The sequence below is a fragment of the Mustela erminea genome, chromosome 1 (assembly GCF_009829155.1).
Source record: "Mustela erminea isolate mMusErm1 chromosome 1, mMusErm1.Pri, whole genome shotgun sequence".
Lineage (NCBI taxonomy): Eukaryota > Metazoa > Chordata > Mammalia > Carnivora > Mustelidae > Mustela > Mustela erminea.
In genome coordinates, this window is record NC_045614.1 from 153,390,222 (window position 1) to 153,409,226 (window position 19,005).

At 32.5% G+C, this 19,005-nt stretch overlaps 1 protein-coding gene across 9 annotated transcripts in view; it reads right to left on the reverse strand.

Annotated features, from left to right (window-relative positions):
* Positions 1-19,005, reverse strand: part of STXBP5L (syntaxin binding protein 5 like) — a 542,570-nt gene that overhangs the window by 188,300 nt on the left and 335,265 nt on the right. For all 9 annotated transcript variants that reach the window (XM_032347423.1, XM_032347416.1, XM_032347410.1 and 6 more), the window contains exons 8-9: positions 18,629-18,712; positions 12,660-12,783 (exon numbers count right to left, since the gene is read on the reverse strand). In XM_032347423.1, the coding sequence (XP_032203314.1) occupies positions 12,660-12,783; positions 18,629-18,712 (208 nt within the window). The remainder of the gene's footprint in view (positions 1-12,659; positions 12,784-18,628; positions 18,713-19,005) is intronic.

A 19,005-nucleotide genomic window follows, 5' to 3' on the forward strand; every position in this document is an offset into this window, starting at 1 on the left:
ACTGTGGAAAACAATATGGAGTTTCCTCAGAAAGTTAAAAATGGAACTACCCTATGACCTATTTGGTATTCACCCAAAAGACACAAAAATACTAATTCAAAGGGACACATGCACTCTGATGCTTATAATAGCAGCAGTATCAACAATATCCAAATTATGGAAAGAGCCCAAGTGTCCGTTGACCAAACACACACACACACACACACACACACACACCAGAATATTACTCAGCCATCACAAAGAGTGAAATCTTGCCATTTGCAATGACTTGGATGGAGTAAGAATGTATTATGCTAAGCAAAAGAAGTCAGAGAAAGATAAATAACATATGATTTTATTCATATGTGTAATTTGAGAAACAAAACAGATGAACATAGGGAAAAAAGAGTAGAGGAAGCAAACCATAAGAGACTCTTAACTATAGAAAACAAACAAGGTTGATGGAGGGAGGCAGGTGACAGATGGGCTAAATGGGTGATAGGTATTAAGGAGAGCACTTGTGATGAGCACTGAGTATTTTTTTTTTTTTTTAAAGATTTTTATTTATTTATTTGACAGAGAGAAATCACAAGTAGATGGAGAGGCAGGCAGAGAGAGAGAGAAAGGGAAGCAGGCTCTCCGCTGAGCAGAGAGCCCGATGCGGGACTCGATCCCAGGACTCTGAGATCATGACCTGAGCCGAAGGCAGCGGCTTAACCCACTGAGCCACCCAGGCGCCCAGCACTGAGTATTATATGTAAGTGATGAATCATTAAATTCTACACCTGGAACCAATTTTACCATGTATGTTAATGAACTAGAATTTAAATTAAAAATTGAAATAAAAAAAGGAAAAAGAAAGACTAAAGATAGAATCTTAAAAGCTGCGAGAGAGAAGCAACTAGTTATGTACAAAGGAAGCCCCAAAAAGCTATCAAGTGATTTTTCAACAGAAACTTTGCAGGCCAGAATTAAGCAGCATGACATATTCAAAGAGCTGAAAAGAAAAAGAAATCTACAACCAAGAATACTCTTTCCAGCAAAGTTATGATGCAGAATTGAAGGAGAAATAAAGGATTACCCAAAGAAAAGTTAAAGGGTCATCACCATTGAACTGGTCTTACAATGAATGTTAAAGGAACTTCTTTTAGTGGAAAAGGAAAGGCTATAACTAGAAGTAAGAAAATCACAAAAGAAAAAAAATGTCATGAGTAAAAGCAAATATATAGTAAAGGTAATAGAGCAATCACTTATAAAGCTAGTTTGAAGGTTAAATGAAAAAAAAATGCAGTTAATTATATCTAAGAAATTAGTGAAGGGGTACAGAAAATAAAAAGATGCAATTATGAGAAAACATACATAAAATGTGAAGGGAGAAATAACATAAAGTTATTTTAGAATATATTCACACTTAAGTGACCATCAAATTAATATTCATTTTAATATACCTAGAATGTTAGATATGAAACTCATGGTAACCACAAACCAAAAACCTATAATACATATACAAGAAATAAAGAGAAAGAAAACCAACCGTAACACTAAAGAAAGATATCAGAAAGAAGAGAAAAAGAAAGGAACAGAGAACTATAAAAACTAACAGAAAACAATTGACAAAATGGCAACAGTAGATACCTATCAATAATTACTTTACATATAAATGGTGTAATGCCCTTATCAAAAGACACAGGGTGGTAGAATAAATAAAAATATAAGATCAACCCATCTGTATGCTGCCTACAAAAGACTCATTTCAAACCTAAATACATATACAGATTTAAAGTGAAAAGATGGAAAAAGATGATGCAAAGGAAAGTGAAAAAAAAGAGGGGGATAACAAAACTTGTATCTAACAAAACAGACTAAAAAAAAAACTTAACAAAAGAGACAAAGAAGGGGATTATGCAATGATAAAGTGGTTAATACAAGAGCCAAAACAATTGTAAATATCTATGTAATCAACATTAGAGCACCCAAATACATAAAAAAGGGAGAAATTGACATTAATACAATAATAGTAAAGGTCTATAACCACTACTTAATACCAATGGATAGATTAGGCAGAAAAACAGTAAGGAAATGATGTTTTTGAATGACTTAACAGAACTATGCAGAACATTCCATCCCAAAACAACAGAATACACATTCTGTTCAAGTGTACATGAAACATTCTCTAGGATAGATCACATGTTAGGCCACAAGACAAGTCTCAATAAATTTAAGATTATTGAAATCATATCAAACATCCTTTTTGACCACAATAGTATGAAACCACATGACAATCATAAGGAAAAAAAAAAAAAGGAAAAACCCAAACACAAGTAGGCTACCAATATGCTACTAACAGCCAATGGGTTAATGAAGAAATCAAATAGAAAATTAATACATGGGGGCATCAGGGTGGCTCAGCTTGCTAGGCATCATAGTCTTGATTTTGGCTCAGGTCATGATCTCAGGGTTGTGAGATGGACCCTCACACTGGGCTTTGTGCTGGTTGGGAATGGAGCCTGTTGGGGATTCTATTTCCCTCTCCCTTTGCTCCTACCTCCCACTCATGTTTACTCACTCTTAAAAAAAAAAAAAAAAGTAGAGGAATAAAAATGAAAACACAGTGGTTCAAATCTTTGATGCAGTGAAAATAGTTCTAAGTGGGAAATTTAGAACAATACAGGCCTACCTCAAGAAACAAAAATAATCTCAATAAACAATCTAATCCTACACCTAAAGGTACTAGAATTTAAGAACAAAGCCCAATGTTAGTAAAAGGAAGAGAATAATAAAGATAGCAGAAATAAATGAAATAAAACTAAAAATCAACAGAACAATCAATGATACTGAAAGCTGTTTCTTTGAAAGGTAAAAAAAAAAATTGATAAACCTTTAATTAGACTCATCAAAACCAAAAAAAGGTAGATCCAAATAAATAAAATCAGAAATTAAAGAGGAGAAATAACAGCTGAAATTGAAGAAATACAGAGGATTATAGGAAACTACCACAAAAATTATATGTCAATGAAGTGGACAAACTTGAAGAAATGAATAAATTCCTAGAAACATAGAAACTTACAAAATTGAATCAGAAAGAAATAAAAATCTAAACAGATCAATTACTAGTAATAAAATTCAATGGGAAATCAAAAAACTTTCAGTAAACAAAAGTCTACATCCAGATTGAGTCACAGATGAATTCTACCAAACATTTGAGGAAGAGGTAATATCTATTCTTCTCAAACTATTCCAAAAGGTAGATAAGAACGGAAAGCTTCTAAATACATTCTATAATGTCAGCCATATTCTGATAATAAAACCAGACAAAGACACTACAAAGAAGAAAACTATGGGGCAAGATCCCTGATGAACACAGATGCAAAACTCCTCAACAAAATATTAGCAAACTACATTCAATGATATATTAAAAGGATCACTCACCATAATCAAGTGGAATTTATTCCAGGGATGCAAAGATGGTTCAATATTTGCAAATCACTCAATGTGATATATCACATTTACAAAATGAAGGATAAATATGATATTATCATCTCAATAGATGCACAAAAAGTATTTGATAAGTTTCAACATAAATTCACAATGAAAACTTTTCACAAAATGAGTTTAGTGGGAATATACCTTAACATTACAAAATAGATACATAACAAAAACCACAGGTAACATCATACTCAATGGTGAAGAACTGAGATCTTTTCCTCTAAGATCAGGAACAAGACAAGGCCGTCCACCCCTGCCACTTTTTAACATAGTAGAGGAGGTCCTTAGCTGCAGCAATCAGACAAGAAGAAGCAATAAAAGCCATCCAAACTGGGAAGGGAGAAGTAAAATCGTCACTTTGCAGATGTCATGACAGAAAATTCTAAACCTCCACCAAAAAAATATTAGAAGTAATAAATGAATTAAGTAATGTTGCAGGGTACACAATTAATATACAAATATCTGTTGCATTTCTATACACAAATCATGAAGTAGCAGAAAGATAAATAAATAATAATAATAATACATACATACATACATACATATGATTCCACTTAGACTGAAAAGGATGAAATACCTAAGGATAAATGTAACCAAGGAGGTGAAAGGCCTGCTCTGAAAACTACAAAACATGATGAAAGAAATTAAAGATGACAGAAACAAATATATTTCATGCTCATGGATTGAAAGAGTAGCATTAAAATGTCCTTACCACCCAAAGCAACTGACAAATTCAATGATTCCTATCAAAATTCCAGCAGCATTTTTCACAAAACTAGAACAAACAATCCTAAAATTTGTCAAGCCACAAAAGGTCCTGAATTGCCAAAGTAATCTTGAGAAAGAACAACAAAGCTGGATGTATCACAATTCCAGATTTCAAGATTTACTACAAAGTTGTAGTAATCAAAACAGTCTGGTACTGTCACAAAAACAGACACACAGTCCAAACAGAATAGGAAGCCCAGATATAAAACAGAAATGGATCGTGCTTATATGGTCCATTAATCTATGACAAAGGAGACAAGAATATCCAATAGGAAAAAGTCTCCAAAAACAATGTTAGGAAAACTGAACAGCTGTATATAAAAGAATAAAAGTATATCATTTTCTCATGCCATAAACAAAATAAACTCAAAATGGACTAAAGTCCTACATGTGAGACCTAAAACCATAAAACTCCTAGAAGAAAATCCAGGCAGTTATCTCTTTGATGTTGGCTTTACCAACATTTTTCTAGGTATGTCTCTGTAGGTAAGAGAAACAAAACAAAAATAGATTATTGAGACCACACCAAAATAAAAGGCTTCTGTACATTTAAGGAAACCACCAACAAAATGACAAGGCAATTTACTGAATGGGAGAAGATATTTGCAAATGATATATCTGATGATACATCTGATAAGGGTTAGTATCAAAATATATTTAAAAAACCAAAAAAAAAATATATAAAGATATTATAAAACTCAACACAAAAAACAAAACAAAACAAAAAAACAATCTGATTGAAAAATAGGCCAGAAGACTTGAATAGACCTTTTTCCAAAGAAGACATACAGATCGCCAACATCACTTATCATCAGAGAAATGGATATCAAAACCAGTCAGATGTTAGCTTACACCTGTCAGAGTGGCCAGAATAAAAAAGACAAGAAATAACAAGGGTGTCAAGGGAAATAGACCCGAGTGCACTGCTGGTGAGAATGTAAACTGGTGTGGCCACCATGGAAAACAGTATGGAGGTTTCTCAAAGAATTAAAAATAGAAATACCATATAATCCAGTAGTTCCACTACTTGGTATTTACCCAAAAAACACAAAAACACTAATTCAAAAAGACATATGTTTCCCTATGTTTATTGCAGCATTATGTACAATAGCCAAAAAAATGGAACTGTCCATCCATAGGTGAATATATAAAGAAGATTTTGTGTACACACACACACACACACACACAATGGAATATTGCTCAACCATAAAAAAAATCACATCTTGTTATTTGTGACAATGTGGATGGACCTAGACAGTGTTATACTAAGTGAAAAAAGTCAAGAGAAATGCAAATATCATATGATTTCACTAACATATAGAATCTAAAAAACAAAACAAATGAACAAACACACAAACAAACCCAGATTGAAATACAGAGAACTGATGGTAACCACAGGTGAGGTGGGTAGGGGATGAGTGAAACAGATAAAAAAGGTTAAGAGGTACAAACTTCCAGTTATAAAATAAATATATTATGAAGATGAGAAGTATAACATAGAAAATATAGTCAATAATATTGTAATAATGTTGTAATATAATATAATGTAGTAATATTGTAATAATTGTAATGGTGATGAATGGTAACCTCACTTATGGTGGTGAGCACAGCATGACATATAGGGTTGTTCAATCTCTATGCTGTACACCTGAAACTAATATTGTATGTTAATTATACTTCAATTAAAAAAAAGTTATATATGAATTTTCTACTTCACAGAGGGTAAGCACCCCAAATCCTATGTTGTACAAGAGTTGACTGTATAATGAACTGCTACAACACCATAATAATAATTAAAAAAAAAAAGAAATTTGTAAATGGGCAAAGGAACTAAAGCAATGTTTCTCCAAAGAATATTAGAAATGAAAATAAGCACATGACCAGATATTCAATATCTTTATTCAGTAGGGAAATGCTAATCAAAACTATAATAATATATTACTACATATCTAGTAGGATGGCTGTAATAAAAGATAGATATTAACAAATGTTGATAAAGAGGAAGAGAAGTTGGAAACCTAATATTGCTTGTGAGTATGTAAAAGCCTGAGGACTTTGGAATATAATTTGACAGTTCCTTAAAATGTTAAATATGAATTGTTATATGATCAAGTAATTCTATTCTTTGATATATACCAAAGAGAAATGAAAATATATGCTGGCACAAAAGTTACACATAAACATTCACAGAAAAATTATTCAGAATTGTCAAAATATGGGAACAACCCAAATGTCCATCAGGTGATGAGTAGATAAAGAAAAGTGGTGTATCTGCACAATGGAACAGTATTCACCAATTAATAGATTTGCTATGCTGGAGGAGTAGGGATGGAATGACTATTAATGAGTATGGTGTTTCTTTTGGGGATGACAAAAATATTCTAAAATTAGATTTTGTTGATGGTTGCATAACAAATGTACTAAAGTCACTGAATTATACACTTTAGTGAATTGAGAACTATATTTCAATAAATTTGTATTTTTTTTAATAGGAGTTTAAGTTCTCTGAAGTGTAACATAAAACTACAGACAAGGGGTACCTGTGTGGCTCTTTCAGTTAAGCATCTGTCTACAGCTCAGGTCATGATCTCAGGGTTCTAGGCTGGAGTTCTCTGTCAGGATCCATGCTTAGTGGGGTGTCTTCTCCCTCTCCCACTGCACCTCCCCCAGCTCGTGCTCACTCTCTCTCTTTCAAATAAATAAACAGTATCTTTTAAAAAAATACAAATTCTTTCTTTACTATTTATCTCTCAGCATTTATAGTTAAACAACAATGTTTTTTGGGATCTCTAAGTTTAACTTGTTTTTATTGTTGTTAGCTCAATGACATATTAAAAACAATTATTTCATTTCAGTAAGTATTTATTTCAGCAATAATTGTTTAGGGCATCTAACCTTCCAAACTGCCTGTAATTGACCATTACTCCTTGTTCAAATATTTTTTCCTATTTTCATGTTTATTTTTGCTACACATAAGCTCATCTAATTTTTAAAGCCTATTATTTTTCTTGGGAACAAACTGAATTTTGAATTAATATGTGGGGAGCTAACATCTCTATAATAACTAACCTGCCCATGCATACATAGGGTATTTTTTTCATTTTTCAGATTTCTTCATGTCCTTTAGCAGACACTGTTATTTAGGACACTGTTATTTTAAGTTTAATTTCCAGGTATTTTTGTGGATGCTATTTTTTAAAATGGTTTTATCCATACTCTGGTTTCTCTTCAGGTTGCATAAATCTTTCTCCTTTTTAAATGGTTTTATCTACCCATCATATTTTGTTCTCTATTTATCTACTCATCATATTTTGTTCTGTGTACAGAGTTTTCATGTTATACTTAATAGTATTCCTAATTAGTTTCATTTTTTTTAGCTGTACAATTACATTATCAAAAAATAATTATAATTTTGAATTCTCTAAACTTTTAAATATCATATTTCTTTTTCAAGTCTAAATAAATGGGATAATATTTTTAGGAAAATGTTAAATAACAGTGATAATTGTTGACATCTCTGTCCTGTTTCTGAGCAACAATGTCACTATTAAGTATTAGATGTGATTTGGTTTAATATCATGTGTGTAGAATGCATGTGTATGTGTATGCATGTGTTTAGCTGAGGGCATTATAACTGAAGAATAAGTATTTGAAGCCATTAAAACCTACTGTGAAAGAAAAATAATGTCTGTAGTACTAGTGAAAACCAGCTACAACAAGGGCAATGTCACCACGGTACAAATCTCAAGTGAAATAGGTATTAAGTAAACTAGTCTGTGACCACCCTCCCTCTTTTTCTTACTACTGTTCAATAATCTGAGTTTCAGACAAAGCTTACTTTTGTAGTATAGAAAATATCGCTTTGTAGAAAAATGATGAATCTAGTTATCGCTTCCCAGTTTAGGAGACACATGGTAGGGAGGAAGGGGGTAACAAAATATATTCTATAATATATACAACATAATATCCATAATATGTGTTATACATTTCCAATTATTAGATATGTGAAGTAGGAAAATGTGAGCTATTCTTATGAACAGAGTCCAACTTCCGGGGAAGCAGATTTTGGTATCATCAAACAAAGATTTAAAGCAGTGATTATAAATAACGAAGCTCAATATGGAAAAAGAAAGGGAAAGGAAAGGACAGGTAAAGAAAGAAAAGGACTCATAATGACTAAAAAGAAGAAATCTCAGCAGAAAAACAGAAAAAATAAAAAGGTAGCAAGTGGAATAAATATCTAATAACTTGGGGTGCCTGGGTGGCTCAGTGGGTTAAAGCCTCTGCCTTTGGCTCACGTCATGATCCTGGAGTCCTGGGATCAAGCCTCACATCAGGCTCTCTGCTCAGCAGGGAGCCTGCTTCCTCCTCTCCCTCTGCCTGCCTCTCTGCCTGCTTGTGATCTCTGTCAAATAAATAAAAAAATAATCTTTAAAAAAAATAAAATAAAAATAACTTAAAGGGGACGCCTGGGTGGCTCAGTTGGTTAAGCAGCTGCCTTCGGCTCAGGTCATGATCCCAGCGTCCTGGGATCGAGTCCCACATCGGGATCCTTGCTCCGCAGGGAGCCTGCTTCACCCTCTGACTCTGCCTTCCACTCTGTCTGCCTGTGCTCACTCTCGCTCGCTCTCTCTCTGACAAATAAATAAATAAAATCTTTAAAAAAAAAAAAAACTTAAGGGTTTAATAGTTGAATGGATATTACAGAGGAAAAGAGCAATTAAATTGATGATAGATCAGTGGGAATTATCCAGTTTGAAATTCAGAGATAAAAATGATTAACAACAACAACAACAAAGAGAGGCTCAGAAACAAGTGAGACAATAGTAAAAATTCTACCATACAGGTAACTGGTGTCCCAGAAAGAGGAGTAGAGAGAGGTTGGAGCAGAAAAATATGTTTGAAAAAAATATAAGTCTGAAATTTTCCCGAGTTTTATGAAAGATACAAATTTATAAGTGTATGAAGCTCTGTAGCTCAGTAGAACTCTAAATAGAATGAACTTGAAGAAAACAAACTAGGCATATCATAGCCAAATTGTTGGAAATAAAAGTTACAAAAATTTTGAAAGTAGCCACTGTAAAATGACACATTATACACAGGGGAACCAAAACTCAAAACACCACACATTTCTCACAAAAGAAACTATGTAAACCAGAAAACAGTGGAGTATTTTTAAAGTGTTCAGCACCTTAAAAACAACATGCACACATACAAACTGTGAACCTAGAAATCTACATTCAGCAAAAACGTTCCTCAAGAATAAAAGCAAAAAAGAGGAATTTTTAGATAAAGGAAAGCTAAGTGAAATGCTAAATGATGTTTCTGTACCTTCAGAACAAATGAAATTATAAAAAATTATAAATATAAAGTTATATTAAAGGAAATAATAAATAAGAGAAAATACAAAAGAATCTATTCCTTTTAATTAAAAAATGCTTAAGACTACTTAAAGCATAAATTATAACAATGTATTTATAAGTAATACATATAACTATTGCAAAAGTAAATAAAAGTAAATAAATATATATGATCTTGAAGCTTCTGCATTTTTTGGTAAAGTGCTACAATGTTAACTCCAATAGACTGTGAAAAGTTAGGAAAGTAGGGTAGGGTAGAGTAACTGACCCAAAACAAAAGTTCTGAAGATAAAACACCTGCGTGTAAATTAAAATGGAATTCTAATATAAACTTTCAAATAATCCAGAAGGCAAAAAGGGGAGGAAAAGGGAACAACAACAACAACAAAAAGATCGAAACAACAAAACAAATAGTAAGTTGGTATGCTTAAATCCAATTCCATCAATAATTACATTTAATGTTAACCGACTGAACCCTCCAACCAAATGTTATAAAACTGAATAAAAAAGACCTGACTATATGCTCTCTATGGAAAACCTAATGGATTCCTAACAATTAAGCCTCAAAAATACATGAAACAGAAAGGACAGAAATAAAGTAAAAAATAGATAATTCTATAATTATTAGGAAATTTTAATACCACACTCAGAAATTGAAAGCCCTAGTCAAATATCAGTAAAATCAGAGGACCTAATTAATGCTATCAGCCACCTTGACCTACTTGACTTAAAAAGTATATAAAGCAGAAATGAACAAAATTACAGGGAAAAATCCGTAATAATAGAGATTTTGACTTACCTCTCTCAAAATTGAAAAATCAAAGAATAAAAACTGAGCAAAGAAAAAAAGTTTGACCTTTGTGTAACAGGAAATGTACATTTTCTCAAGCATTCTTGGAACTTCATAGTAATTAATTGTGTATGTATAATTTAAAGCAAATCACAGTAAATTTTGTAGAACTAGTATCATGCCACATTCTCTGACTACATTTAAAAATTTATAACAAAATATATTTTTAGAAATTAGAAAACAAATGTCTAACTCATAGAAATTAGAAAATATAGTGTAAATATAATTTCTATAATTAGAAATTAGAAAATACCTCCAACTGAATATTAGTGAAAATTACACATTTTTAATAAAATAATATCAAAACTTATAGGATACAGCTAAAGTACTACTTAGAGAAATTTTTATTTTCTAAAATAAGAATAGCTGAAATGAAATGTAACAGAATGAACCATAAGAATATGTCAAAATCACTGATATTTGCTTTAAATCATGGGTAAGACTGCAGGAATTTAATCTGCTCTATATGAGATATAGATGCTGATGTTTTCAACAACCTGTGAACAGAATTTCATCTTCTTCAACAAGAAATCAGAATTGCAGTTGACCCTTGAATAGCATGGGTTTGAACTGTATGACTCCATTTATACATAGTTCTTTTAAAGGTTTTTATTCAAATTTTAGTTAATTAACATACAGGGTAATATTAGTTTCAGGTGCACAAGCTACTCTGGAAAGCAATATGGAGTTTCCTCAAAAAATTAAAAATAGAACTACCCTACAATCCAGCAGTTACATTACTAGGTATTTAGCCAAAGAATACAAAAATACTAATTCAAAGGAATAGTTTTTTTAAAATAAATAGTAAATATATTTTTTCTTCCTATTATTTTCCTAACAACATTTTCTTTTTTACGGCTTGCTTGATTGTAAGAATACAGTATATGATAGACATGACATATGAAATGTGTGTTAATTGTGTTTATCACCAAGGCTTCTAGTCAACTGTAGGCTATTAGTAGATAAGTTCTGGAGGAGTCAAAAGTTATATATAGATTTTCAACTGCATGAGGATAAGTGCCCCATCCCCCATATTGTTCAAGGGTTAACTGTATAGAAAACAACCCAGACTGATAAATATGGATATGGTGAAACATATGCAAATAAGAAATATCCAATCAAGCCAAAAAGAAATTGCATAAAAGTTGACTGTTGAGAAGAATTGAAGTAGAAAAATTATGAATAAATCATATTTTACACATAAAAGTAAAAAGCATAAGGAATGGGGGTAAGGGGTGGGGAGAAGAAGTAAACTCATCATAGAAACAAATAATTCTACCTGAGTGGGATATATAGCAAACACCTATCCAAGGTTTCCATAATGTCAATCTTTAAATGAAGCATCTAAAACTTCGTGTGTAAAAGCAACGTAATCTCTAAAGCCGTTAGGTTAAATGTTATAATAATTTAGTCATTTGAAGGTGAAGCATGCAACAAAAAAAGGCATGGTATAAAAAAGGGTAAATGAACACAAGATGAAATAATTTCATCTTGTGATTTATGGGTCACCATAAAAAACATAATACAAAATTTTACAAATGTGATACTATAATAAGTGCTCAGAAACTATAAAATAGGATGTGTTTGATTAACTACTAGGATTTGACCTCTCTATTCTTATAAACAACCAATGGTATAATGGAAATATAGAACTCAGATCACCACTAACATTCTCAGAAATAATATGGTCATCAAATAAAAAATATTTATTCATTTGAACTTTTTGTTCTTTCCAGTTAGGTGGAACATAAACAATAAATAAATAACTCCTTTTGATAAGAAAGTTAATAAAAATTCAATCTACAGCAAAAACCATAGTTCTCACCTTTGGTGGAATCAAATGGTAGAAATGGAAATAAATGAGAGAATCTAGAAACTGACAAACTATAAAATAGTATAGGAAATAGGTCTGAAAGTCAGATCTATATAATGTCATTCTCACTACCTCCTTAACCCTAAGGACTGCTTCAGATACATCAACCATCCATTCTGCAATTTTTGCTTGGAAAGGTCTTTATAAAAGCATCACAAAGTAGGAAAGTGGATAAACAGGGAGAGTGGTATAATGAGGGGATCTGAAGGAGATATAGAAAGGTATTTAGAACCTGAAGGTATATCCTATCACTTTCTTCCAAACACACTGATACCACCTGTTTTACTTCAAGTCAAGGCACTGTATCTCCAGAGTTTATTTCTTTTAAAAGCATACACCTTACCATGTGGAATTGTGGTCTGGAAAGGACGACTTGGGCTTTTCAGGTTCCATAAGGTCAAGCTACCATCTGAATGGCTGCACATGAATTGTTTGCCCTCATGATGCCAATCAATTGAATGAATAGCCTAATGAAATAATAATTAAAGACAAGTAGGAGGGGGAAAGTTGACATGTTATAGCATTCTATATTCCAAAGGAAAAATATTCTGAGGTAAAATTATTATATCAAAAATACTTAAGAAACATTAATAATTTTTCTGACCCAGATCATACTATCGTCAGCTTCAATCCTCTATAAGCTTATAGAAGACTACAGAAACTCATCTCCCGAGAGAAAGAAAAGTTCAGTACATTTCATAATGTCATTATAGCCTAGAACTTTTTGTTGTAAATTCTATGTCCTTCTTGTATCCTATATGATCCTTTGAAAAGTTATTTACATAAAAGCAAAAGTAAGGTTATAAGAAGATAATTTCTGGAAAGGTAGAGGCTTACTTCCACTTAAAGTAGCCAATTTAAGTAATAATTTACATCAAGAGCTACTATCTGAGGCTTACTATGTGCCAGTTCCCTTGCCAAAGTATTTATGTTAACTCTTTTAATTTTATAAAGCAGGTACTATTTTTTTTTTTCCAATTTACACATGGTGAAATAGGCCTAAAGAAACTGATATGCATTCCCAGGTCACACAATTCAAAGCCAGCTTCTATCTAACTACACAACCCATAATCTCAATCAATGTATTACCCTAACATATGCTATTTATATGGCAATTTAAGGTTTAAGCAAGAAAAGTTCAAAAATTCTTTTGTAAATTTACTCGGAAGATATGAGTTACATAAAATTTAAAAGTAATTATTCCATTTCCATATATTGTTTTATTCCCAGTGGTAGCACAATGCTTTGCATAAAGTAGATACTCAATATCTATTGAATGAATAAGTAATGTCATTACATATTCCCACTTTGTATTCTTTCTAAACCATGAAGTTTATTTGGTCTTTCAGTAATGTGTGAATCACAATGAGAGAAGCTCTAGAAGACATAAAAGCTGAATAGATGTATACAATGTTACCCTTTACTTAAAGGAACTTTCAAAACTGCAAGATAAGGAAGACTGAAATAAATGAATGTTAATAATATTGTTCAGAACTTCTAAGATTTAGTTTTTATGTATATATACACTATACTAACCTAAAATATGTGTGTTTAAAGCTATTATTTGTTTTCTAAATAATAAGTATTATTATTTAGGGTTACAGATAATTGTTGGCTAGAGTAATCATTAGACATATCATAAAGGACATAGGATATGAGCTGTACCTCAAGATAAGTAAGATTAGTTAAATGAAACAGATAACATGAAACTCTGGGCTTATGTTTTCTCTCACTGTATTCTTCATTACTAGGTAAACACTTCTTTTTTTTTTTTGGCCAGCATTCAGTAGAGACAGAAAGAAAACACTTGTCATCTTCTTCTTTGCTTATTCTCACTTTTATAGATGGCTCAGTGGAAATGCCACTTAAGGCTTCTTCTATGTGTTAAACTTGATGAACCTCAGTCAATTTAAAGTTCTCTCAGACTGCTCTGCTACGAATGGTGTGGGCAGAGAGAGAATCTCCAGTCTTAACCCTTCTTCCTATCTTACTGAATTTCTACCTATTAAAGAAGACAAATAGAAAAATAACAGCTACAACACAAAAGCAAAATAAGTTCCATAAAAGAAGTATACTTATTGTACAAAAGAGTAGGCATATAAAACCAGCTTGCTATTAGAGGGCGTCAGTCTATTACTGAAGAGCTGGATTTGAATAAATTTAATGGATAAGTATCCAATTCTTTTAACTTCATTATACCCTACTCCTTTTTTTAAAAAGAGCTTTAAGAGTTTACTAAACATACACACACACGCACGCGCACACACACACACACAAATACAACTAATTCAAGAAGAATTTTAAAAGATAGAAAACAAAATATGGAAGATAAAACACTAGTTGGTTTGGTTAACTCATGGCTGTGATCGAGTTTCTCCAAAACAAAAAAAGAGAAAGAAAACCCAAAAAGCTGGGTACCAACATGAAAAAAGGAAAAACAGCAGCTACTCAAGGAATTAAAAGGCTATATCCTCATATCAAACTCTGAGGGTTTTCTCTGTAAGAGATTATTTAGAAATATTGATGTAATAAAATAAACATTTCACAGCTGATATGTAAATTCATATAGTTATTTCTGAAAATTATCTTGGATTTACAAAGCAAAACTTTCAATTCATCTATGGCTATTCAAGGGGCTACTTTCGTAGTTGAAATAGTTTTACAGTGGCTACAAAGTTAATGGGATTTGATATGCAAAATAGGAAAGAAAGGAGTTCATGATAAGGAATTAACTGGAGCAAAGGCTTTAAGGTAGGAAATAAATAATATGTTTAGGAAATAGTAATATGTCTGAAGTGTGAGGAGTGTATAGAAGCATACACTGCATTAAACTAAAGGGAAAAGATAACATCAGGGCCTTGAATCTCAAGTAGAGGAAAAAAAAAAACTTGTATTGTTGATAACTGGGAGCCATTCAGAGGTTCTGAGGTAGAGAATTATATGATCTATGGCTTAAAATGATAATCTTATTAGTGAAAGATACTGAAAAGGTAAGATATCAGAGGAAATGCAATTAGTTAAAAGGCTACCATAGTCTTTTAGGCAAAACGTAACAACCTAGACTAGGACATTGAATGTGGGACTGAAAAAAGAGAAGAAATGAATGAGGGACAGTATAAAAACAGAATTAAGAGACTACAAAACTGATAGCATATGAGATATAGAGAAGAAAGGATCAAATATGACTCTACGAGGGCACCTGGGTGGCTCAGTGGGTTAAAGCCCCTGCCTTTGGCTCAGGTTGTGACCCGAGGGTCCTAGGATCGGGCCCCACATCGGGATCTCGGCTCAGTGGCAAGCCTGCTTCCCCCTTCTCACTCTGCCTGCCTCTCTGCCTACTTGTGATCTCTATCTGTAAAATAAATAAATAAAATCTTAAAACACACACACACACACACACACAAATATGACTCTAATGGTTACAAACAAATAATTTTGAAAAAATTTAAGAATAAAAACTTTTTTTAAATTTAAAATAAAAAAAATTTAAAACTGAAAAAGAAAACAGAAAAGTTTTAGGTCTTTAAGTATAAATTCAGTACCAATGAGATATTTATCTGGGCTTATGCAATAGATCATTAGATATATGGATCAAGAGGTTAGGGGAAAAGTAAAGGTGAGAGATACAAGGACTTCAAATTTATTAGAATAAAAATTTATATTTGAAATGATGGGAGAAGATACAAATGCAACCTGGAGGTGAAATGAAGAAGGTAAAGACATAAAATACTCGAGTATCTATAATTTAAAGGAAAGCTAAGGAAAGAATCAGTGATGGAAAAAGGAAGGGTGAAAAATGAGGTAGAAAGACAAAAACAAGGGAAGAAACCATTTTGGGGAAGAAATCATTTTTAGGAAGGAGGGGCTGATGTAAAACCACAGGTTTAATGAGGAACTTAAAAGACTATGAATGGGTAACTATGTATAGTAATCAAGAGATCACTGTATTGTAATCAAGAGAAACCACTTCATAATAGTATTAAGTGAATTGGGGGAAATCAGAGGGGAGATGAACCATGAAAGACTATGGACTGAGAAACAAACTAAGGGTTTTGGAAGGGAGTGGGCTGAGGGGATGGCTGAGCCCTGTGGTGGCTATTAAGGATAGCACGTATTGCATGGAGGACTGGGTATGGTGCATAAACAATGAATCTTGGAACACTGAAAAAATAAAATTAAATTTAGAAAAAGAAAAGAAAAAGAATTTTCTAAATATGAGAGGTAACGTGCTGAAGAAAGTTTTAAAAGTTTGGCAGTAAAATCATGTATATAACTAACTCCTAAACTCCTAAAATCATGTATATAACTAACTAACTAAAATGATAGGATGTATAATTATGCATTAAAGTAAATAGATTGTATGCATATATACATGTATATGTGTAAGTCAATATTTAAAACTATTTCTAGGTATAAAGTAGGTATAGTGTAGTACTCTACTTACTTAAATATCACTAATGCTTATTTAAACACTTCATTGCAAAATTACTTTCACTCACTTTTTAAGGTTAGAAAGTCTTCCTTTTACAGTGTTTTAGGCCACAAAAAAACTAGTTGAGGGGCACCTGGGTGGCTCAGTGGGTTAAGCCTCTGCCTTGGGCTCAGGTCATGATCTCAGGGTTCTGGGATGGAGCCCTTTATTGGGTTCTCTGCTCAGCAGGAGACTTGCCTGCCTCTCTGCAAACTACTTGTGATTTCTCTCTCTGTCAAATAAATAAATTAAAAAAGAAGAGGAGGAGGGGGAGGAGGGGGAGGAGGGGGAGGAGGAGGAGTAATAGTAGTTGTAGTAGTAGTAGTAGTAGTAGTAGTAGTAGTAGTAGTAGTATTTTGGGCATCTGTGGGTTAAAGCCTCTGCCTTCGACTCATGTCATGATCCCAGAATTCTGGGATCGAGCCCCACATCGGGCTCTCTGCTCAGCAGGGAGCCTGCTTCTTCCTCTCTCTGCCTGCTTCTCTGCCTACTTGTGATCTTTCTCTGTCAAATAAATAAATAAAACCTTTAAAAAACAAAAAACTAGTTGTTTTATCATTTTCTCTGTATGTCCTTTTTAGAAGACCTACTCTTTCCAATTGGTTATTAAGATAATATTTGTACTCTTATCTAGTTACTAGTCTTAAGAGAGGAAGCAATATCTAATATCATCTTTGTATTTTGTATTTTAATAAAAGAAAAATCTAGCTTAGCTCCCTAGGACCTTCTTTCCTTATGATTCAAGATGCCCTAGAAGTTGATCACAAAGAGCATAATTATAAGACATCACCTGCCAGAATATTTTCCACCAGTCATTACCAGATTATCCAATTGCTGTATCATTTACCACCGAACTCTTTCTCACTACAAGAAGTATCTTGTATATACCATAAAATCTTAGTTTCCCAGAACTCTTAAGAAATGAATTGGGGGTGTGTATACTTATGAGATATCCAAAGGCATATATCTTTAAGCACCAAAACTTAAAAATGCAACTGTTATGAGGGGATGGGAGGTGGCACACAAAGAAATGTGTTTTTAAAAATTTTTTTCTTTCTATTATATCAGAGGTGCCTTAAATTCTTCTGCATTCTTCTCATATAAGTGCAGGTGATACCAGATAATGATTATTGGCCTGTATTTTCTTCCTATCTCTCCTTACTTTACCATTTTTTAAATTGAATTAAGAGTTTACATGATCACATTTATTCCCAAAATTACAAGAGGTAATTACACTTTTTCACTTTTTGCCCCAGTCTATCTTCACATTAACTTCCTCTGAATGGGGAAATCCTTAATGGCCTAGAATCAATCTTTGAACAACTAAAGTAAAAACCTAATTAAATCTCAACTATGTACAATAAAACTCACTTTAAGATCTTACCCTTGTTATTAAGGTTTACCATTTTCAAAATCAATATTTATTCCGAGAAGGGAAGTATTATATGATAAGGCCTTTCAAACTTATCTCTTAAGTTTTCTGTCACAGAAAAAGAATTTTCTAAGAAAGGTGTGAATACTGTCTTTAAAGATTTTAAGGACATTGAGGCAAGACATAATAACCATATAACCTAACGTAAGCAAAAAGAGAGGTACTAAGCATCAATGTAAATTTAGATGCCAAAAAGGACCCCAAAATAGTCAATCAAGGCAGAATTCTCATTCAGGAGAACAATCCAGAGTTGGAACCCGGGCAAATGCCAGCAGGCAATATGAAACACTGGGTCAGACCCGAACAGTTACCCAATGTTAAAAATATTTGTAACATACAAAGCTTACAAGTAGAAAACAGGTACAAAGTCATAATATTCTTTTCAAATTATTCAGTAGAAGTGACTTACCTCATCATAATAAACTCTTAGTTCTGCTCTTTTAGATTTCAAGTCCCAGAATACTACAGTACCATTTTCATAACCTATCAGCAGCTGGAAAACATTAGAATAATCATTTTTATAATTCTAACATTAATTTTAACTTGTTCCAAATAAAGTTTAATGTTAATACAATAAAGTAAAATCATACTGTAAAATACAATTATATTTAGAATGCCAATTTTTCCAGAACCTGAATATAGATATCCTACATTTAAAAAAAATGGCAAATAAACTCTGCTTCAATAAATATTCCCAATGAAATCATCCTCATTCCCAATTTTCAAGAGAAATTGAGGAAATGTGTGTGTGTGTGTGTGTGTGTGTGTGTGTCTGTATGTATACAC